At 45.0% G+C, this 23622-nt stretch overlaps 1 protein-coding gene across 1 annotated transcript in view; it reads left to right on the forward strand.

Moving 5' to 3' along the window:
- The window catches only part of ell (elongation factor RNA polymerase II), a gene marked incomplete at its 5' end in the record, with an annotated part of 91633 nt that overhangs the window by 59880 nt on the left and 8131 nt on the right, over window positions 1–23622 (forward strand). Inside the window, 5 exons of the mRNA XM_084307349.1 lie at window positions 11741–11862; window positions 13987–14150; window positions 17129–17379; window positions 19278–19402; window positions 23204–23315. Coding sequence (XP_084163475.1) covers window positions 11741–11862; window positions 13987–14150; window positions 17129–17379; window positions 19278–19402; window positions 23204–23315 — 774 coding nt within the window. The remainder of the gene's footprint in view (window positions 1–11740; window positions 11863–13986; window positions 14151–17128; window positions 17380–19277; window positions 19403–23203; window positions 23316–23622) is intronic.

Raw genomic sequence — 23622 nt, forward strand, 5'->3', positions numbered from 1 at the left:
CAGACCCCCGACGCTGAGAGGTCGCGCTGTGCAGGTGAAAAGATGCGACGGCTGCTTCCTCGAGTACCGGAGGGGACACGTGATGTAAGGCTTCGTCCACATTGCAGCCGGCTTGTGGGAGGCATGGCTTAACAGCGTTCGAGACAGGGGAGGGTAGAATTGGAAGATACGAAATTGGGATGGGAGAAAAATAGAAAATGGGAGAAAAAGTAGATAAAAAAAAAATTTAATTTGCCAAGAGTAAAGACCCTAACCCTATGAAAACAGCAGTCAAAGTGTATATTTTCAGCACTGTTTGTTTACCAATGATTTTAAATGTTATATGAATACATGAGTTTATAGAAATTGCGGCGCATTCCAACGGAAACCGGATGAATTAGGCGGAAATAAAGGAAGCTGTCATATGTGCTAAACAGCTAAATGACTAAATATGTGTGTGTGTGTGTAGTCCTATGAATGAGGAGATTCAGGGCCTTCGATGGGATTTCAAATTGCATAAAACTACACTTCCCAGCTCATGCCAGCCCCTGTCAATCATCTGACTTCCAGCGTGAACTTTTAATTTGTAACGTTATTTTCGGGATCATATCTCACGGGTTGAACAAACCTGAACGTTATTGCCATAAAATAGAACGTAGTTTGTTTCTTTACCTTTCTGTGAACATCTAGAAAATTAACGCGGCTCAATCAGATGAAAAATGGCGGAGCTATTACAAAAAAGTAACTGTACTTACAGTAGATTTCATTCACGGTTTTTGCTGCCCTGTCAGGGGTGCCTGGTGGTACTAAATCCAGATTGAACTCCATAATAAGGTCATTTATAGGCCTGATATTCTATATTCATATTTCAAATAGCATGTGTCCGCATGGCAAAATTCAGTACTGTATCTACAAACCCCCCTGTAAATCATCTGCCCTTTATTCATTTGCTTAGATTTTTTGTACACTTGATCTCAAGAAGGTGCTGAATAAAATGTTCACGTCTGGTCAATGTTAGCATGGTGTTATTCACTGTCAAAGATGAAAAGAAAATATATATATAATATATATATATTTCTGACACTGGGAATGCAGTCCCTAGATACCAAGAACATGCAAATGGACTTGTAAAAGTGGAGCAATCTTCCATTTACTTAGGTATGTATTTTTAGGTGAATTTTCTGAAAATATGGCTCGGGCTTAAGAGGTTAAGATGTTAAAGTGCCCATAAGGCAAATATAAATGAATAAAGATTTCAAATCAAATCAGAAGGTCCACCATATTGAATCTTCCGCCGTTTCGATTTTAATTACCGTATAAGAGCAAATATTTTATAACATTTAAAAAAAAAAAAAAAACATTTCCTCCTAAACTGTAGGTCAGATTGCTACCAAATTTTCTCTGAATCATTACTGGAACAAGCTGCTTATCAAACGTTGTATAAGGTTTGTTGATATCTAATAGAATTTTCATGATATGGACCAATGAACTTCAAAAGGGTGTGCCTCAGCTCATACATAGACATAGACCACAGTCAACAACTGTTGGGCTTGCCAATACCTGAAACATGCCCTGAAAATTTCATTCAAATCGACCACTACAAATGAAGAAAAATGGGTGTGTCATAACGCAAATCGAACAATACATTTGAATAATGTTGTCCAATAAATACAAATAGTGTAACAACGTGTAATAGTGTTCTGATGTAATAGTGTATAATGGTGTACTAATGTGTGATAGTGTAATATTGTCAGAGTAATAGTATTATTATATGTGCCCCCTACACATAAGCCCTGCCAACCTGTAGCCTACTAGGGGGGGGGGGGGGGGGGGGGGGGATGGGTGGCTGCCGCGTGGTCGAGATTTGTGCTCTACTGAGTGCACCTTTCTTTCTAGTTAGTGTGTGTGTGTGTATTATTTTGACATCAACCATCTTTTAAATCGCAATCTAATAACCCAGGTTGGTACCAGGCCCAGTAGGAATGGTAACAACACCAATCATGATCTCTAATGGAGGCCTTGACATTCATCTGGCCAACCTAACTTGATTTTTCCTCCATACCAGTTCCATCCTTCCACATGCAGACAGTATATTAGTGTGTTTAAACCTGTATAGTATATCATCATCTCTAAACATTCCAGTATGAGTGTTGACATGAGTCTGTCTGGATGAGGTAGACACTGTGTCCAGACAACTGCTGTCACATGCTTCTCCTGCAGCATCAGCCTGTATACATTAGCCTGCTGATACTGCTGCAACACACTATACACACACATGCATTCATTCGCACATGTATACCGTACATATGCATACACACACACTCACACACAGATGCTTGGCATTAAAATGGATTTTCTTTAAGGCTGGCATTGTTGGCTTGTGCTTGGGAATACAGCTGTATGCATTCCATGATTTTATTGCGCACCAGTTTCTCCAGACACTCACAAATAGCCCATGGGCAACAGCAGCGCGACTAAAATGTCATATTCAAGAGACTGGAGACAGGGTTAGGCCTGTCTTGCTGCATGTTGGCATGTTGTCTAGAGGTGATTCAGTGTTTTATGGCGAGAGTATTTTGTTTTTGACGTCAAACCCTGTGTGTCCCTGTTTGACAGGTTAGACTGACATGTCGGTGTCACAGAGGGTCGTTTTGGTAGACTATGATGCATTTTGTGGTCTTGTAAAAAGTAGGAATCCTGGCTGGATTACGCAGGCGCAAGTCAGAGACGCAGGTGAGAGACTCGTGTGAGAGACTCATGTAGTTTCACTCTACAAGACTACATTTGAAACCCAAATAAATGCATTAAAAGCTGCTGTTAAAAATTTACTCTGTCAGATCACAACACTGTGATTCACCGTCCCTCCATCCATGTGAGCTGCTGAACAGAGAGCCTAGAGGTCTCCTCGGATGCTTCAGTGAGGATGCTGCACCCTCTTGTTATTGTGCATCATCACCATGTAAAACGGATCATTTTACAAGAGTATCGCTTGACCCCTGGTCACAAAGTCGAGAACCCAGTCGGCTGTAGCAAAGGTTGACCCATTGACCATATTATTCACACACTCGTGCCCTGTGCTCTTATGCCATGCTCAGGTTGGGTTCCTTTCCCACCCAGGGTGGAATGCGGGGGGGCTACACTGTCCTCTGGGCACGTGGGTGTATTTTCTCTTGCTCGCAGCCCAGTGTCTCTGTCATTTTTTGTGTGTAATGTTCAAAGGTGCAGTGCAGTACACACTGCAGTCCTGATTCTTCTGCATAGCGCCAGACTCCACCCTTCATGCTTCCCCCCCCCCCTCTTTTATGGAGCTGCATGGACTAGTCTTCTCTGGTTCTAACTTTATTCTTATCTTAACTTTTGTGTTCTGGTTTAAACCCTCATCTAGTATTAGTAATGACGTATTTCGTGACTAGCTTAATGCTACGGTCACATTTTACTGTGCTTTTGCGTTTTTTGTTATCCTACGCAAAGGGTCCAATGGAAACTGGTCTGGAGTGGTTATTGACCAAATGTGCTGCCTGTTATTCTTGACGGAAATTGTAATTTACAATTGGGGTGTTTATCAAAGAGTTCTGGACATTATCCCTGCGATGAAAAAGCAACATAAACAACACTCGATGACAAACTGCTCGTTTGTCATCCTCCACTGCAGATCATCCAAGTAGGCTACTTTTCATAGAAGAAAGAAAATGTCTTGGTGTTCTGAGCTCGTCAAAACGTGAGCAAATGGTATGCAGGATGAGCTAAAGGTGGTTGTCAAGGGTGTTGCCAGGGTAGGGCGGTGCTTAGGATGGGTCAATTGATTCCACAAGCCCCATGTCTCTGTAATATGGGTACAAAAGGTTTTATATTGTTGTAAAGCTGCCTCCGCCTGACTGTGTTCAATTAATTAGTATTATAGCGGGGAACACACGCACACACAGCACACTGCAGTGAGTAGCAGCTCTTAAGATCCGCTGTAGAGATCAGAGGGTAGAAAAGCTGGTGTTCTTACAGGCTGTTTGAAGTGTTTGAATAATGCATGTGTTTTATTGACTGAAGCAGGCCGAGTCTCGAGGCAAACCTGTTGCTATTCAGTTCAGTGGAATGCTAATGAGACTCAGGGGGGGGGAAAGCTGTTAAATCATATGGCGGACGGCCCAGAGGCAACGTTAAGACCCCCACACTGCAACCTAGCATTCATATTCATTCATATTGGTACATCTTTTCATTCAGCCCACTGGCAGACCTGCCTGGTTGCTTTAATGGAACAACAGCCAAGAGCAGCATGACGGGAGTAAACATCAGGTCTTCAAAAAACACACACACACAGGGTTTTCCTTAGTTCCTAAAGAAGCTTAGGAGGTAAAGTTTGTGGGAAGAAATTATATGAAATATTACCATGACAACAAGGTGGAAGACTGTTGTATTTGCAGCGAGAGCCTCTTGGTTTGTCAGATTAGGACCCTGACCTGAATGTTTAGGCTGACTTGTCCTCACATGACACCCTGTTTCTAGACGTAGCAACATGTTGTGTGTGTTAGTTTTATTTTATTACATTTTTCTTTTTTACAAAGGCCTTTAATTTCCAGCTACACCATCAGTCTAACCCAATCACACACACACACACACACACACACACACAGAATCTTCTCTCTCTCTATCTCTCTCTTGATTGATTGATCTATCTCTCTCTTCTCCCTCCATTAATTAATTATGAAGTGCAGATTAGAGGAGCAGTGGTGAGGGGCCAGTCCTCTGTAGTGACTAGAGGACCAGTGGTGGGGGGCCAGTCCTCTGTAGTGACTAGAGGACCAGTGGTGGGGGGCCAGTCCTCTGTAGTGACTAGAGGACCAGTGGTGAGGGGCCAGTCCTCTGTAGTGACTAGAGGACCAGTGGTGAGGGGCCAGTCCTCTGTAGTGACTAGAGGACCAGTGGTGGGGGGCCAGTCCTCTGTAGTGACTAGAGGACCAGTGGTGGGGGGCCAGTCCTCTGTAGTGACTAGAGGACCAGTGGTGGGGGGCCAGTCCTCTGTAGTGACTAGAGGACCAGTGGTGGGGGGCCAGTCCTCTGTAGTGACTAGAGGACCAGTGGTGGGGGGCCAGTCCTCTGTAGTGACTAGAGGACCAGTGGTGAGGGGCCAGTCCTCTGTAGTGACTAGAGGACCAGTGGTGAGGGGCCAGTCCTCTGTAGTGACTAGAGGACCAGTGGTGAGGGGCCAGTCCTCTGTAGTGACTAGAGGACCAGTGGTGGGGGGCCAGTCCTCTGTAGTGACTAGAGGACCAGTGGTGAGGGGCCAGTCCTCTGTAGTGACTAGAGGACCAGTGGTGAGGGGCCAGTCCTCTGTAGTGACTAGGGGACCAGTGGTGGGGGGCCAGTCCTCTGTAGTGACTAGGGGACCAGTGGTGAGGGGCCAGTCCTCTGTAGTGACTAGAGGACCAGTGGTGAGAGGCCAGTCCTCTGTAGTGACTAGAGGACCAGTGGTGGGGGGCCAGTCCTCTGTAGTGACTAGAGGACCAGTGGTGGGGGGCCAGTCCTCTGTAGTGACTAGAGGACCAGTGGTGAGGGGCCAGTCCTCTGTAGTGACTAGAGGACCAGTGGTGAGGGGCCAGTCCTCTGTAGTGACTAGAGGACCAGTGGTGAGGGGCCAGTCCTCTGTAGTGACTAGAGGACCAGTGGTGGGGGGCCAGTCCTCTGTAGTGACTAGAGGACCAGTGGTGGGGGGCCAGTCCTCTGTAGTGACTAGGGGACCAGTGGTGGGGGGCCAGTCCTGTCTAGCGGCCCCAAGCTGAAAAAAGACATTGTTTGTAGGACGACATGCAGAATGACTGAGGATGAGAGAAAGAGAGAACTGCTAAGTCCACTTCCTGTGCTAATGAGTGTTATTTCTGGTGTGTTGGCCCTTCAGTTCAGGTTTTTGTAACTAGGTAAAGACTTTTTTCCATGCCCCTTTTTTGAAGGGACATGTGAAACGGCATTAAGAACACGTTTGGCTTTTGTGGTTTGGCGTGTGTCTGAACGGAATAGGCCGCTGTTGGGGCGAGACTTAACGCAGGGAGGCGGGACTTGATTTGAACATTGACCCATAAGATGCCGGCAAGCTATTCAGCAAGCAGAAAACAAACCAAGTCAATTATAAACAACAGTTAGGGGATGAGCAAGCAGGGATGTCCCCAGGAAGCCCAAAGCACTTGAGCTTAATTTATAACTCTGAACGGGAAGATGCCACCGGGGGTGTTGCAGGTCCCATTTACCTTGCTCTGGTGTGGAGGAGAGGTTACCAAAAACTTTGCGTGGGAACTATTAATGCTCATACCACCGCAGATCAAGAACCAATGTGAACAACCTATGTTTTGGCCTTCATAAGTTGGGACCTGAATGGCCGTAAAAATAGGAAGTGAGAGTACGTGATATTAGTTTTCACACCATTGTTGATCACCAATTGTGGGGCGGCGTGGCTCAGGGGTAGAGCGGGGCGTCCAATGATCGAAGGGTTGGTGGTTCGAATCCCGCTCAAGCCCATGTCCATCCCATTGCCGTTGTGTCCTTGGGCAAGACACTTAACCTACTTGCCTTGTATGAATGTGTATGCATGTGAATGAATGTTGGTGGTGGTCGGAGGGGCCGTAGGCGTTGATTATTCGCCACGCTTCCGTGAGTCTGCCTCAGGGCAGCTCTGGCTGCAATTGTAGCTTACCACCACCGGTATGACTGTGTATGAACGAATAATGGACTCTGTGAAGCGCTCTGAGTCAGAGCAACAGTCAGTCAGAGAAGAGCGCTATATAAATCCAATCCATTATTATTATTTTATATGATCATAAATGTATAATTTACGTTTATTTATCAAATTAATATATATATATGAATCTATTTTTCTTATTTATTTGGTCATGTATACAGTACATCCAGGCACGTGAGATGGTGTGTGACTGTGTCCAATTTAGTTTGTTTCATGTTGGTCTTATTTCCCTGATTATCTGTTGTAGCACCTCTAAATTGGTGTGTATCATGTGTGTAGAACTTGGCACTTAGCTCTCAAAGATTTGATAAATCATCGCTAAGATGCCATTGCTTGCACAGTCTTCAGTTTACACTGTGCCACTGATTTTATTTGTGGAGTATTTTTGTCTTTACAGAGAGGAGGCGGCAACAGTAGCACGTCGACGTGAAGTTCCAGTGTCTACAGCTGGATGATGCTTGTTGAGTCCGACTCTCACCCATCAGGAGACTCGCTGTTGGCTTCTATAGATTATTAGAACGGCATCAGTGCTTAATAGTACAATGTAATCGGTTATTAGACCAAGACTTTGTAACACTAGCCTAATCTTGAAGTGGGGGTGGGGTAACTTTGTTGGTTACTCTTATCTCTTGCTCAATGTTCACAGTAATACTATGTTACATCTTATGTGAAATGTCTGTCCATCTCTCTCTCTCTCTCTCTCTCTCTCTCTCTCTCTCTCTCTCTCTCTCTCTCTTTCATTGTATACTTGTATGCCGTGACAAATAAAACTCTTGACTTGACTTGACTCTCTCTCTCTCTCTCTCTCTCTCTCTCTCTCTCTCTCATCCTCTTCATTGTAACTCAATTGACTGCGTCACTCTTCAGTGCCTTGCCCTTCAGTTCCTCTGCCTCTTAATCATCTTTGCTTTCACCCACTCAACTTCTCTGCTGTGTGTGAGTGTGTGTCTGTGCTTGCGTACTGTACATCTGCGAGACCATGAGTATATACAAGCGTGTGCCAGAAATGGGGTCATAGGCTACTGCTCTTCCTGCCTCTTTTAAAATACACACACCGCGCTTATGCTGTGTCATGATTGGAAATTATTCTTGTATTTGACTCTACAGTCACACTCTATAACCCACCAGACAAACAAGAAGTGAAAGTCATCATTTGATAGTGAGCTGCCACCATTACCGCTTGTGGTGACAAGAGTTGCAACGTGTGACCTGGAGAAGCCTATTTCCACACAAGTGTGTATGTGTAGTTGTGTACATGTATCTGTGTTGATTGAGGATATTCAACAAAGCCTTTTAAGGAAGTATGACTCTTTTCCTGCATTGTTGTTCTCCTCTCAGAAGCAGAATCATCATAATCATAGCACACATTGTGGTCCTTTGTCTTCAAATCCACGTCATTTTCGCCAGAGTCTCAAGTGAATAATGTGTACAACAGTGATACGACTGGACTATCTAGAATTGGCCTATTTACCTATAAACGTGTCTCCTCTTGTGCAGCACTGTTTTCTGTTAATTGGTGACCTTCTTGACGTGTGTGTGCTTGTTGCAAGTCACTCTGGGGCTGAGAGCAATAAGCTGAGCCGACTGAAATATGGAAGCGAGTTGGGTGTGAGGTACACGAGAGACTGCAGCAGAAGGCAGCATTATGTGTCCTACTGGAGCCGGCGGAGTCTCATGTAACTGAGTGCACTGCACACAGGGCTTCCAGAAAGGCAGGGGAGAGAGAGAGAGAGAGAGAGAGAGAGAGAGAGAGAGAGAGAGAGAGAGAGAGAGAGAGACGGTGTTTATTTATAGTTGGCCACCTGCAGGCTTCACATGTGTTCAGGACCTTTGGGTAAACAGAGCTGGACTGCTAGCGGCCTGACGGCACGTCGGTTCCAGGCAGCGCTGGGGGAGCAGCAGTGAGTCAAAGGCTGAGAGTCTGAACTAGGTTGGCTTTTTTGCCTTTCAGCTTGTTGTGAATTAAGACGGTCAAGGGGGACCTGGGCCTTAGAGTCCCCAAAATCATCTTACTACTATAGAAGCCTGGATTAAGTGTGATGCACAGTTCTAGTCTTAAGATACTCTTTTCAATACTGTAAATTCAATACATTGAATTTTCCCTCCCTGCGCTCTGGTGGCTTTCCTCCGGGTACTCTGGTTTCCTCCCACACCATACAAGACATGCATGCTATAGGTACATACTCCTGCCATTACCTTTGACCAAGGCACTGGCGTTGGAACTGGTTGGTCCCTGTGTCCCCAGACTATAGATGCCCCACTGCTCTTAAATAGTTAGTATGGGTTAAACGCAGAGGACAAATTCCTGGTATATGCAAACATTTACTTTGCAAATTCAATTCAAACCATTCAATTCAAACCTTTATTTATTCTCAAAGGACAATTGAGGTCACCCTCATTTTCAATGTCATCGAGACTTAGACATTTCAATGCATAATTTTTATTTTTTACAATATAATATAGCACCTTTCACACATGGTGTGAAGTGCCCCACAGCAAATAGCATACAATGAAAATGGGCATAAGATTTGCATACAGTAGTGCAACGTAGAACGTGCAGACAAGAATAGGCATAAAACAAGTACAATAAGTACAGTGTTGCTCGAAGGCAACAGCCAGTCCCCCAAACACCCCACACTTCAATACCCACCACATCCCCATCCAAGACACACCCCCTGATGAAGCATGTCATGACTGAAGGAAAACACAACAGTGGGGGTGGCATTCCTATCGCCGTGCATGGCGGTGTGAGTGGCACGCGGGCTGTTTGTGTTTTCCTTCAGGGCGGCACCATCTCCCCCGATCCCGGCGACCTCGCCACCACGAGGAAACCAGACACAAACTATTTGTTGGTTTATTTTCTAAACATGATTTACTGGCCTATGGTGTAGGGAGATATTACACACGAGTAATATTCTGTCTCACCCAGTATGTCGTCGGCTCCTTCTTTCACTCCACCATAAGAAGATTATCGGCACGCTTGTTTGCACTGCACCAAAAAAAACTCTTTCAGCCCATAACCCGTCTGACAGAAAACAGACTGAATTTTCTCGTTTGACTCCCAAGGATGTGTTTTAACAAGAAAATGCAACATCTGCATGCCATTGGTTACTTAAGTCATAGGATAGAGAGACATCTCAAATTATTTCCCCCTTTTTTTAAAGACAAAAACGAAACGTCCGGCAACTGTCATGCCAGCTGCGGTGAAGGCCAATGATTAGAGGCTTGTGGTGTGGCACCGTTAGACTGTAGCGGGTAATTTCACTCCCTCAACACCTGTAATGTATGAGGAAGGTAATTATCGGGGAGGAATAGACTCTGTGGAGCTCGAGTCATTTGCCCCTTTAGACCTATAAACATGTTCCCCTGCTCGCACTTTGGAAACACAATAGAGACCATTGCTGTGCATGGAGTAGTAGTGCATACGGGTAGACACACAGTAGGTAGACACACAGTAGGTAGGCACATAGCGGGTAGACACACAGTAGGTAGGCACATAGCGGGTAGACACACAGTAGGTAGACACACAGTAGGTAGGCACATAGCGGGTAGACACACAGTGGGTAGACACACAGTAGGTAGGCACATAGCGGGTAGACACACAGTAGGTAGACACAGTAGGTAGGCACATAGCGGGTAGACACACAGTGGGTAGGCACATAGCGGGTAGGTACACAGTAGGTAGGTACACTAGGTAGGCACATAGCGGGAAGACACACAGTAGGTAGGCACATAGCAGGTAGACACACAGTGGGTAGGCACATAGCGGGTAGGCACACAGTAGGTAGGCACATAGCGGGTAGACACACAGTAGGTAGGCATATAGCGGGTAGGCACACAGTAGGTAGGCATATAGCGGGTAGGCACATAGTGGGTAGACACATAGCGGGTAGTCACATAGTGGGTAGGCACATAGCGGGTAGACACACAGTGGGTAGACACACAGTGGGTAGGCACATAGTAGGTAGACACACAGTGGGTAGACACACAGTGGGTAGGCACATAGCGGGTAGGTACACAGTAGGTAGGTACATAGCGGGTAGACACACAGTGGGTAGGCACACAGTAGGTAGGCACATAGTGGGTAGGCACATAGCGGGTAGACACACAGTAGGTAGGCACATAACTGGTAGACAGACAGTAGGTAGGCACACAGTAGGTAGGCACATAGCGGGTAGGCACACAGTGGGTAGGCACATAGTGGGTAGGCACATAGCGGGTAGACACACAGTAGGTAGACACACAGTGGGTAGACACATAGCGGGTAGACACACAGTAGGTAGACACACAGTGGGTAGGCACATAGTGGGTAGGCACATAGTGGGTAGGCACATAGTGGGTAGACACACAGTAGGTAGGCACACAGTAGGTAGGCACACAGTGGGTAGCACACTGCTGGTAGGTACACAGCGGGTAGGCACACAGCTGGTAGGCAGTGGCACACAGTGGGTAGGTACACAGTAGGTAGCACACTGCTGGTAGGCACACAGCGGGTAGGCACACAATGGGTAGGTACACAGTAGGTAGCACACTGCTGGGTAGCACACAGTGGGTAGGCACACAGTAGGTAGCACACTGCTGGGTAGCACACAGCGGGTAGGCACACAGTAGGTAGGTAGGTACACAGTAGGTAGGTACACAGCAGGTAGGCACACAGTAGTGTGGGGGTTCCCAGAAGTAGGCAAAGGTAAGACATGGCAGATTTCTGGGAAGTTCGATGCCAGGAATGAGAGCAATGAGGCTGATTCTGAGCTGTGCCAGTTTCTTGTTCAGGGCACGGCTTCAAGTGAAGCTTAGGTTTTGTAGAGCTGACATTTGGTTCTAGTACTAAAACACTGGGAAGAGAAATGAAGTGTTGTGATCTACTAAAGCTTTCAGTTATGTCAGAGGCTGAGCAGTCTTGTTTATTTGCCTTGCTTTTTGTTATTGTTTGATGTCATAGTAGTAGGTTAAAATAAATCAAGAGCATGGTATGGATACTCTTTACTATGAAATCTTTATTTCTTTTTATTAAATGTGTATTTTCTCTCTTTCCAATAGAAGATCTCAATACCACGGTCTGAAAATCCAAGTGAGCTGCGAACATTCACTTTCTACCTGTCTAATGTGGGCAGAGATAACCCACAGGGCAGCTTCGACTGCATCCAGCAGTATATCACCAGGTAAACACACACACACACCTCCGTCTTCATTACTCTCAGCACTTACTGGCACCCAAATGTAATTATACGCACACTCCACTTCACGTTGAGTTTGGACCATGACTTCACTTTGAGTGTAAAAATAGTCAATAACGTTTGGGGAGTGTAGCTTGATGAGGCTGCTTGCGGGCAGAGGAGTTGTTTGTTTACCATACAGTAGCTGAATTACCAGACATCTCTCTTGTGAGATGCTTCTGAAACATTCTTGATGAACAGAATGGAGACTTTTACTCTATATACTGGACGCCATTTGGTCCAGTGCTTTCGCTACACATTTGCCACCCCACTGGCCTCTGATGTAAATGTTGACCATATGAATCACACAGGACCAGATGTCCATGTTGAAGCAGAACAACTAGGAAGAGGGTATGACCAGAGGAAGGAGAGGAGAGAGTGGTGTCGTTTCTGACGCCACTGTCCTATCTGTAATAAGAGTTCAGTTGGAGTTCATCCACATCCCTGTCTGGTCCCTGATCAGCCTCTAATTCCACCCTAAACCCAACGACACAGTCCAGCCACCGAAGAGGGCTGCCAGCTCCATCTCATCCTCTGCCAAAGCCTCATAAAAGAGAGGGGCGAGAAGCAGGAATGAATGGGATTTGATGCAACGGCGACTCGTGATGTGGGAATCCACAGTTGGATGGAGAATAGAATAATGGCAGTTATACCCTCGGGGTGTTTTGTCATACTGCATATCAGTGAGGGAACAGGCACAGCTAAAGAAATCGATGCTTTCCAAACTTTTTTTCCAGGGGACCCACGATCCAAAACTGATTTGGCACATTATTCTGTAGGCTAAATCTATCCTGATTACTTTAGACTGCTAAATCACTGGCAGTGGGTTGTATCAACATGTTTATTAATCAATTGATTTGAGAGGGCTTTGGCTTCATAATTACTTCCAGAGAATAATGGGGAGAATAATGGCTCTAGAAGCCCTATATAATGTTGAATTTGTCCATCCTTGACTCAACACTGTATAGTTTAGAATGGAATGGTTTAAATTAAGCTACAGTATGTTTTTTGGGCCTATTAATGAATACTTTAAGAATTTATTATAAAGATACCACAGTAAGAACATTACCACCACAGCTTGATAGAAATGGGAATACATTTTCCTCAAAAACCACAAACAAGGGCGCCCCAGTGGCGAACCACATAACGCGCTGAGTCGCGGCACGGCCGACCCGGGTTCGATTCCCGAACCCGTCGTTATTTGTCGAATGTCTTCCCCCCACTCTGTCTCCCGTTTCACCTCTTTCTCTCTCTCTCTCTACTGGACTGCCCAGTAGAATAAAGCGATAAACACTAAAAAATAAATCCAAAATAAAAAACACAAACCACAAGGTTCATGACATGTACAGGTAATAATCGTAATTCTATTTTGTCATTCTACATTGTGCACAAATTCTTACATTGTGTAGTACTAATTTAAACCCTGTAACAGTAACTCAACAGTAAGGCATTATAAATGCTTAAAGGTATTATGCAGTGAACTGGTGTAGAAATGATTAACATCACACTGTATTGAGTGGAATTAAATCAAACATTATGTCGTTTAATAATCCAATCATAACCCTAATAATCATAATCTAATTGAATCATGAGGTCTCTGGTGATTCCCAGCCCTAATAATAACATAGAAAACCTTTTTACTGCTACAACCTGCACTGGAGCCAAAACTAGGAGCAAACAAACGTAAAAAGAAAATCACCCTCTGCTATCATTGATGCCAAACGATTACAGAGGAAACAGTGAAACCTTCTGCATTACCAGCACCATCAAGCCTAATCAATATCCATATCAAATCGAATCTGTGCCAATACCCAGCCATACCCAGTCACACGCTTCTCCACTCCCTGAGGAAATGGGTGTAGTACAGGAACAAAACAACCCTCCTCCACACAGACGAGTGGACAGGTTGGCCTACACGTGAATTGGGTGTGGAGTGGACTGGACAAACTTTTTTTTTCACAAATGAAAAGAACAAAACATTAGTCCAGGACTCCAGGGTCTCTACAAACCATGTCTTTTGGAGGTATACATTTCCCTCGAGGCTCTCCCTATCCTCTCTTGTGTTTTCAGTGAAGGGAGCATTCAGCTGGACTGTCTGGCTGGGATCCAGGACAAGATCACAGTGTGTGCCACGGACGACTCGTACACGAAGGCCAGGCAGAGCATGGCTCAGGCCGAGGAGGAGACCCGCAGCAGGGGAGCCATCGTCATCAAGCCTGGGGGGAGATACGTAGGTGAGAAGCCTGGGGGGAGATACGTAGGTGAGGAGCCTGGGGGGAGATACGTAGGTGAGGAGCCTGGGGGGAGATACGTAGGTGAGAAGCCTGGGGGGAGATACGTAGGTGAGGAGCCTGGGGGGAGATACGTAGGTGAGGAGCCTGGGGGCAGATACGTAGGTGAGGAGCCTGGGGGGAGATACGTAGGTGAGGAGCCTGGGGAGAGATACGTAGGTGAGGAGGCACAGCGGACGAGCATGACAGACAATGATGCTCTGTCTCTCACTCTCACTCTCACTCACTCACTCTGTCTCAGTCTGTCTCTCTCTCACACCTAAAGGTATCATCTCTCTTTTTAAATCCTATGTATATGAATAGTTGATAGACTCACTACTCTGTGTTAATCCCTGATGGTTCTCATATCAAACCTTTTTTATACTTTCACTCAGGAACTCTTCCCTGTAAGACCTCCTTAACTGCCAGGTTGAGCCCCGACTCCCTGCCTCGGTGGGAGAGAAATATTTCCATAAGAACATAGCATTGCTCCCCTGGTGAGCAGGCTTATACCGGACTAGACGGGGTGTTTGGGTTTGTGGCGGCGTGGCAGGGAGCCAGCCCACTGCCAGCATGGCTCATCTGTAACCAGGACTTTATTGGATTTGATGGTGGTCGGTCTCCCTCAGTCAAGCATGTAATGTACAATGCATGCGTGTGTGTGTGTGTATATAGGTGCACACACACGCACCTTGCCGGCCTCCCAGTGTGGTCCTGTCTAGTGGGAGAACTTCAGCCTTTTACTTTTCCTTCCTTGAGGCCATGGATGCCATTCAGAAGCACAGGGGTACAACAGAGAGACGGTGCTGAGCACGATGCATCACCTCGGTGGACCTTTTTATTTGTAAAAAACATTGTGTTCCCACCTCAGTTGAGAAGTACAGGAGCCCCTTGTTGTGGCCTCATTGCCCAGAGAGAAACGAATACACATTTTTGTTGATGAATGTCAGTTGATTCACTGGTGAGCAGTGATTCAAACCGTCTCATCGTTTCATCTGTGAATCCAACCTGGACCTTCTAGTCAGGGCTCCAGAGTGCTATTATTTAGTTGCATTTTGAGATGGTGCTACTAAAAATTATAACTAGCGGCACCAGTGCAACCTGCCTTTATTTTATTTTATTTTTTATTTCTTTATCCCATTCGTTTCTCGTTCATCAAAGGGAGGGAGAGATGTGTGTCTGTGAGAGATGGAGACAGACGGACAGGAAGACAGACAGATGCAGCTAACCAACACGTGGCTCTCGCCCAGCTGCCTATCCGGTCAGCCAGTGAGCATGTTCCTTTCTCTCCAGCAGCATTAACGTATCGATTCCTTTCTCAAAAGCAATTCAGACCCTTCTGTGCCACAGTCCCAAAATTACGAGTTACAATTTAGACGAGTCAGCAGGGGATCTTGAGAAAGAGAAAGGGGTCTTTCCCACAAGCATGGCTGTATGAAAGTACAATAAATAGTGTATAGGTTTTATCTTTTTTAGATAAGACCTTTTATACTGATTTATTAAGTAGTAATCCAGCCCTACTCAGCAATAAGGAGGCCAGTAAACGTGACTATTTTCAAAGCACTATAAAATATAGAAATCTCATTCATGCCACTGAATCTCATTAGATTTCCACAGCAAATAACTTGAACTTGCTCAGAGAACCACATTTGAATACATAACTGCAACTGCTTGCTGCTGGTGGCTCACAAATGCCTGCTGATTTAAAGTTTAAATAACACTATGAAGCATTAAATATGCAGGGACAGATTCCTCCTGCAAAAGCAGAATAACACTATGAAGCATTAAATATGCAGGGACAGATTCCTCCTGCAATGGCACAAACTCCTGGATGCCAAGGGACCGTTGCTAAATAAAATACACATTTATTCCATTTTAACCCTTTCACTGCCACACGACAGAAGGTTAACCCTTTACTATCACGGTTGTGTTAACCGGCTGTCGTGTGGCAGTGAAAGGGTTAACCTTCTGTGTGTCGCCGCAGTGAAAGGGTTAACCGTTTTGGTAGTGCAGCAGTGAAAGGGTTAATACAACACACACACAAAGGGAGGGGGTAAGGAAGGGGGGGGGGTTATGAAATAGAAAAAACTATGAACGTGTTGTGCTGAATGTCTATTTAAGCTGTGCTGCTAAATCTTGTGCTGGTGCTACTCGATTTCTCCGTAGGTAGCACCAGCGCTGCTGCTAGTGGAAAAGGTTTGTCTGGAGCCCTGGCCTTAGTCACAGTCTGGTCATTGTGAGCTGCCACTGGAGTCACCTGGCTGGGAGGATGTGATTAACATTGTGGTTCATAATGAGGGGGTGCGGAGCTGGACACTGTGGTGATGAAGACTGGTGCATGACTCATCTGCAAATTTGTCCACCACCGTCTGCCATCGTCACCTTGGTAACAGTCTTGCTGGTAAAGCAGGAAGCGGCTTATTCCACTGCCAGATCTACCTGCCACTAGGGATGAAACTATTACCGGTTTTTACTATAAACCATTGTAAAATTCCTGATTGTTAGTATTACTGTTTCAAATTTGAATGATCATTATAGCTGTGTTTTTTAATACTGCTCTTTGGAAAGCTGAGGGAAATCTTGGGGAAATGTTGATATTCCCAACAGTCACATCTTTTTCATTATGCCTATGTGTTTAGTTAGCTAAATCGTAGCCTTGGCGGCTTCAAGACACATCGCCCAGTTGCCTAGCAACGGTGTCCTCACAACTTTAACCACTTGAACGCCAAGCATATCGTGTGTACTCAACTTCCCATGTTGAGACCACAAAATCACAAGTTCCATTTGAAGGCAGCATAAGTGAGAGAGAGAAGGAGAGTTTGCTCTACAATATGACACGTCACAGTTCATTGGCCGTGGTTGTCATACCATTTAATCTCTTCATCAAAAACCAACTACGGTATCCAGCTAACATCAACCCCCCCCCCCCCCCCCCCCCCCAGGAAAGAAGGTTCAGATCCGGAAACCGGCTCCTGGCCTTTCGGACATTGCCCCATCCCGGCGGACGTCTCGGCCAGTCATCATCTCCAGCAGCACGATGAAGAAGAGCGCAGCGCAGCAGAGACCGCTCCGAGAGCGCCTCACACACCTGCTGGCCCTGAAGCCATACAGGAAGCCAGAGCTCATCCTGAGGCTACAGAAAGATGGCCTCTCGCAATTAGACAAGGACTGCCTGGACAACCACCTGCAACAGGTCTCTCACCGACACACGCATGCACACACACACACACACAGACACACACACACACACACACACACACACACACACAGACACACACAGACACACACAGCAACAGTTCAGATGTGGACACACCAGGGCTGGGTAATATGGCCTAAATATCACATTTTCTTTTGTTTTTGACGGTATAACAGTACTTGTCTTTTTATCTTTTATAATATAATTGTCATGGTACTATTAAATTATTTTTTTGTATTTACACAATCTATATAAAGTGGATGGCAGTATTGTAAAAATCCATACCATCCATGACGGTATACCTTCAAATTCTAAGGCCTATAACTTGAATTTAGAATCTTTCGAACTGGTCACAGACCCTCATTAATCGGTTATTAATGGTTAACTTATGAGCTTTAAATCTGCCATAAACCAATGAACGCACATCTGTGTCTATGAAATAATAGTTTTTATATCCGTAGTTTAAAGGGATATTTCACTTCAGTAGAACTTCAGTAGAACAGAAGAATCTGCAGTCTTGCACTGCATCTACAAGTAAGTTAGCCACCACTGGTGTCCCTGCTGTCAACGCCACCATTCCTCCCAGGTGTCAGGCTCCTCATTCACTTCCATTCATTTGAACCCTTTCACTGCCACACGACAGAAGGTTAACCCTTTACTATCACACAACCGACGGTCAGGTTAACCTGCTGTTGTGTGGCAGTGAAAGGGTTAACCTTCTGTGAATTGTCGCAGTGAAAGGGTTAACCGTTTTGGTAGTGCGGCAGTGAAAGGGTTAAGGAGCTAGTCTAAATATCATACTTCTGAAGTATAAACAAACTACTGCTGTGTAGATTTCAATAAAGCAATAATTCTGAGTCAAAGGTCCGTGTTTGTTTTGGCATTTGATGTGTCTTTACAGATTTATGACCTTTGGAAAATAAAAGAAGATCCGGTCAATTTGTTGTAGGTTTGAGTGTGCTGTGTATCTTTGCACGGAATGTTGGGGAGTGGTTACCATGGTTACCTGCTGCCTTGCTGGAAGAAAGATTCTAAACATTTATGAAAAGTTGACAATTGGTCAAACTACACCTCAAGTGAGAAATAGTTCCTATACTCATAATTTGGCAATATTGGCTCAAAAGAACAAGTACCCTTTGACTCAGAAAGATATATTACACAGAATAATATTGCTGATTTATACTTCAGAATTTAATATGTTATTTAGACTTGGTCCCCAAAATGAATGGAAGTGAATGAGGAGCCTGACGCCTGGGAGGAAAGGTGGTGTTGACAGCGGACGACAGGGACAGCACAGCAGTGGTCGCTTACTTACTGTAGATGACTGCTGATTTCTAGTTCTACTAAGGTGAAATATCCCTTTAAGACTGCCCCTAATGTATCACTAATCTGGCCAAATCCAATCACTTACGCGTTAAGAATGACCTCTTATTAAACGTTCCACTGAGCAATTCACCGCGCATAGTCGTTTTACCTGTTTAGTTTTCGAGTTGGTGCATTTTGGGGAGAAGGATAGTGCCTGGGAGCTGCTAGATTCAGGTGTGTGCATGAATATAATTTCTTATATTTTGGCAATGCACACCACACCAGTCATTTCAATACAGCTCTTGTTTTCGCGCAACAGAAATTGCTTTCTGTTTACAGGGTCACATCATTATGAAATGACCTGTTTAACCGATACGATTGGTTGGTCAAAACGTACTGGCGGTTAACCATTTACATCCCTGCCTCCCAGCACTTGGGCACACTCACACAGCCCTGGCGGTGAAGTGCCTCAGTAACCGTTTATCTTTGAACTGTTAACGTAAATGGGTCATTATTATCTGTACACTCTAAAATCCAAATCTGATTTATTTCCATAACCCATCCTTGTGCTTTGTGTCCCATCCTTCCAGGTGGCGAACCTGAATGCAAGAGACAACACCTTCACATTGAAGGACTCTCTGTTTAAGGACATTCAGAAGGACTGGCCAGGCTACACTGAGGGAGACCAACAACTCCTCAAGAGAATCCTTGTTCGGTACGTGGGGAGTTTAACAGGGGATTTACGTTCCATTTTTAATGAAGTTTTGATCTGCCTACATCTGAAATGTCAGGGCCCATGGCTCTTGAGTCCACCTTATGGTGCCCAGATTTATCTGGTAATGTTGGATTTCGTTTTTAGATGTGAAGCACCTCATAGACCGGCAGTGTCACTAACACGTTCATTCATTCATTCACTCAGTTAGCCACTCTGCCCCTAGTGGCGGCTCACAGGCACGACACTGTGTTCTATCAAACACTTTGTGTGTCCTTCTTAACCCTTTCACTACCACACTACAGAAGGTTAACCCTTTCACTACCACACTACAGAAGGTTAACCTTTCACTACCACACTACAGAAGGTTAACCTTTCACTACCACACTACAGAAGGTTAACCTTTCACTACCACACTACAGAAGGTTAACCTTTCACTACCACACTACAGAAGGTTAACCTTTCACTACCACACTACAGACGGTTAACCTTTCACTACCACACTACAGAAGGTTAACCCTTTCACTACCACACTACAGAAGGTTAACCCTTTCTCTACAACACTACAGAAGGTTAACCTTTCACTACCACACTACAGAAGGTTAACCCTTTCACTACAACACTACAGAAGGTTAACCTTTCACTATCAGACTACAGAAGGTTAACCCTTTCACTACCACACTACAGAAGGTTAACCTTTCATTACCACACTACAGAAGGTTAACCTTTCACGACCACACTACAGAAGATTAACCTTTCACTACCACACTACAGACGGTTAGGCGTGTAAACAAACATCTATTTGATTTGTCTATAGGATATTCCTCGAAATCGAACAAGCCTGTCAATTAAAGGTGGCCGGTGGTACAACTTCACCAAAACCGAAAGTGAAGATGGGATGTAAACATTGAGAGAACAAAGAATGTGGTGATAGAAATTGATTCAGCTGTGATGACGATGTGATTATAAACATAAGCGAGCTGTTGACAAGAAAACTCAGTTGGATATTTTTTTATCAAATGATTGTTGTTGATGATGGAGGTTGTACTGTAGTGTTGAGTGTGTGATACTGTACAGAGTATTGTATTGTATTGTACAGGTATTTTCAGCAAAATAATTCAATTACTGACTAACTGATAAGTCAGAGACCTATATATTAACTCGAAAACGGCCCCTTTAAAAACCAATAAAATCCACACTTAACCTACCGTAATTCTTTAACATCCAAGTAAGATTTCAAAGTGCTCAACTTTTGAGCATAAGGGATATTTTACATACTGTAAGGTCCTGTGTATTTGAAAATACATCGTCCTTGAAATTATGAATTATATATAACTTGAGTATGGAATAATGTTTTTTGTTTAATAATTTTTTTTACCACCTGTTTTTCGTAGAGTCACAGCAGGTATCGGTCTCTGTCTTCAGGAAAGTCTATGAGCTCTATGTGTATCTATTCTAAGTATTGTTTTTGTTGACTGCATGAGATGCTGCCCCCCCCCCGGTGGATAAAATGTGGTTTCCAAAGATCTGGGGCACTGGGCAGTAAGGAAAAGCCTATATATAGATCAGCCACAAATGCTCCAAGCTCAGTTTGGGTTTTCTGAGGACGCAAAATGTTTTGGATGCCGTTTGCTGGAATAATACACATTTGACTTGCTTTTATTCCAGCGATGGTCCGATGGACACTTGCGACAACTAGAGTATTCTACTGTGTGTTTGTGTGTGTATGTTTGTGTGCATGCGTTTGTGTGTGTTTTGGCACATACATGCCACCTCTGTGGGTGTGTATGTAACATACATGCAGTGTGTTCGTGTGCCTGCCTGTACTTTGAACCCTGTTGGTTTGTTTATCAGCTGACCAACATCCATAGCCTCCCACCAAACCGCACCTCCCCTGAATTTGAGCTGCAGCAGTCCGTCACACAAGAGTAGCGCAGCAAAATTATTGAAAGGCCAGTGATGCAACACTGTTCTAGCACATGCTGATCCATGTGTGAGGTGGCACTGGTCCAAGGTCCAGCCATATCTGTCTGCTGGCTGGTTCCTAGCTCTTGCTCTAGCTCCTGACTGGGTTACTGACTGTCCGTCTGTCTGGCTAGTTGACAGTAGGCCTGTCCCCGACTAAGGATTTGTATAGTCGACTTTGAATGGCCAAAATTAGCCGATAGTCGACTGGTAGTCGACTACCCCCCCTGTGGGGGGGTGCTTAATGTCTGAAGGAACTTCTTGTCCTGCGAAAGCATGCAATTGGTCCACTGATGGATACATCTTGATATGTCTATCTAGTGTGTTCATTAGACGGGTGAAATTCTCTTTCAGTGACTCTGTGCCTGTTTTTTTAGGCAGTTAGCCTCGCTGGTATGCGCGCCATTAGCGTTAGCCACGCTTCTAGGCCTCTTTGCTTTTGGAAAGAATGATCCAAAAAAATATATATATATTTTATTATATATATATTTTTTGCATTCGACTAAGAGGCCGACTAAGAGAGCATTCGACGGCTCCTTTCGATCGACTAGTCGGGTCAGCCCTAGTTGACAGTTTTCTCGGCTCGCTCACTGGCTTTTCAACTCCCCCTCGACTGTGAGCACTGCCCAGGTCTGTCTGACTGCCTGTCTGTACCACCAATCCCCTCACCCGATGGATGCACACTGATCCTCGTCACGCCCCCCCCCCCCCCCCACTCCCCCCTCGATTAGGGGTGGGGCTTTAAACAGACTTACTGTATCCCACTGCCCCCTGCTGACAGTGCACTGGGCCATGAGTGTCTTCAGCTCTCATCATCTCCAAGTCCATAGGCCATTTCTTAATGACTTTGGTGTGCAGTGCATGCAACCACTTACCTCCCAAATTATAATACGTCAACCTACCAGTGGGCCACAATGAGCTGGTTTTGACTGTTGTATTTAGCATATTAAATGTATGCCAAACACTCCATCTGTTGACCCTTTTCTCTCAGCCAGAACACATAAATTGTGCGTCGTGAGTGGAATACTATTTTGAAGCAACACCTAATGGTCTGTTACTTGGGTTGAAAAACCAAGGAGCACATGCACTGAGCACAACATTGCTAGCGAGATGAGGCAAACTAAAGTCAAAGTCGGGATTAGAGGGGCAAGTGAGAGTTCAGTTGATGTGTCAAATTATAATTTATACTCAACACTGTGACTGTAGCCTTCGGCTTCAAGCAACGTACTAAGCAGTAATAGCCAAATATTCTTTCAAATATTCTCCATATTTCTTTGACATCTAAAGTCGTGTTCGGCGTGATGCACTGCACATTACTTATGCCTAGCCTTAGATTGTCCGGACTCTTGGTTTGTTGAGGGTACCTAAGGTATGTGCATCTTTGATAGCTTTACATACTGACATTTTGTGACAGATTAGGCAGGGAACTCTTACACATATAGAAAAGCAGGTCAGGCTTGTGTGCAACATGATGCAATTGATGCGTTTGTGCGTTTATCAAAAGGGAAAGAACGGAATGTAATTTAAGATCATGACCTCTGATAGTCATGTGGTGCTGGTCGGACAGACGTCTAATCTTGAAGTCATGGCTGTGTTGGATACTTTGAAGTATTTTTCAGGTATTCTTGGAATGTGTCTTGCCTGGTCATTACAGAAGGGTGGCATTTTCATCTTTTCAAGTTGATTTTCAAGCAAATAGGAAATCGGTCACAAAAATCGAAATGGTGTCTTTTTCACCCCCAATCTGAGCAACAGGGGAGGATACAAACACAAGATTAATCTAAAGTGAAATGTATGAACAAGCATAGCAATCCTTGGTGTTTTGTGTGTTCCGCTTAGGAAACTGTGCCAGACCCAGACCCAGACCCCGGCCCAGACCCAGGCCCCTCCAGCAGAGAACCCAGTGAGCCCAAAAGAGCCCAAAGAGCCCGCCAGCAGCTCCCCGTCTCAGGTGAGCCCTGGCTAACATTTTATTGACTCACCAAATTAAAGTCTCACACAACTATTTACAGTGTGCAACTTCCTTCTGGCATCAATATGAATACCAAGCTTTTATAGCATGTCATGTCGCACGAGGTGCATCGTAACCAAAGCCAAGGGAGCACACTCTCTGACCGCAGGTCGACCATAAACACATTGTCACAAAGCCGATCCAGGTAGGACCTGTGTCGCAACTCTGCTCTTACCTGGGTTGTAGTCCTGGGAATGAGCCACTTATGAGGACACCTGATGCGGGTTAATCCCAGGTAACTGTGTTG

Source organism: Notolepis coatsorum, assembly GCF_963971535.1.
Source record: "Notolepis coatsorum genome assembly, chromosome: 2".
NCBI classification, from domain to species: domain Eukaryota; kingdom Metazoa; phylum Chordata; class Actinopteri; order Aulopiformes; family Paralepididae; genus Notolepis; species Notolepis coatsorum.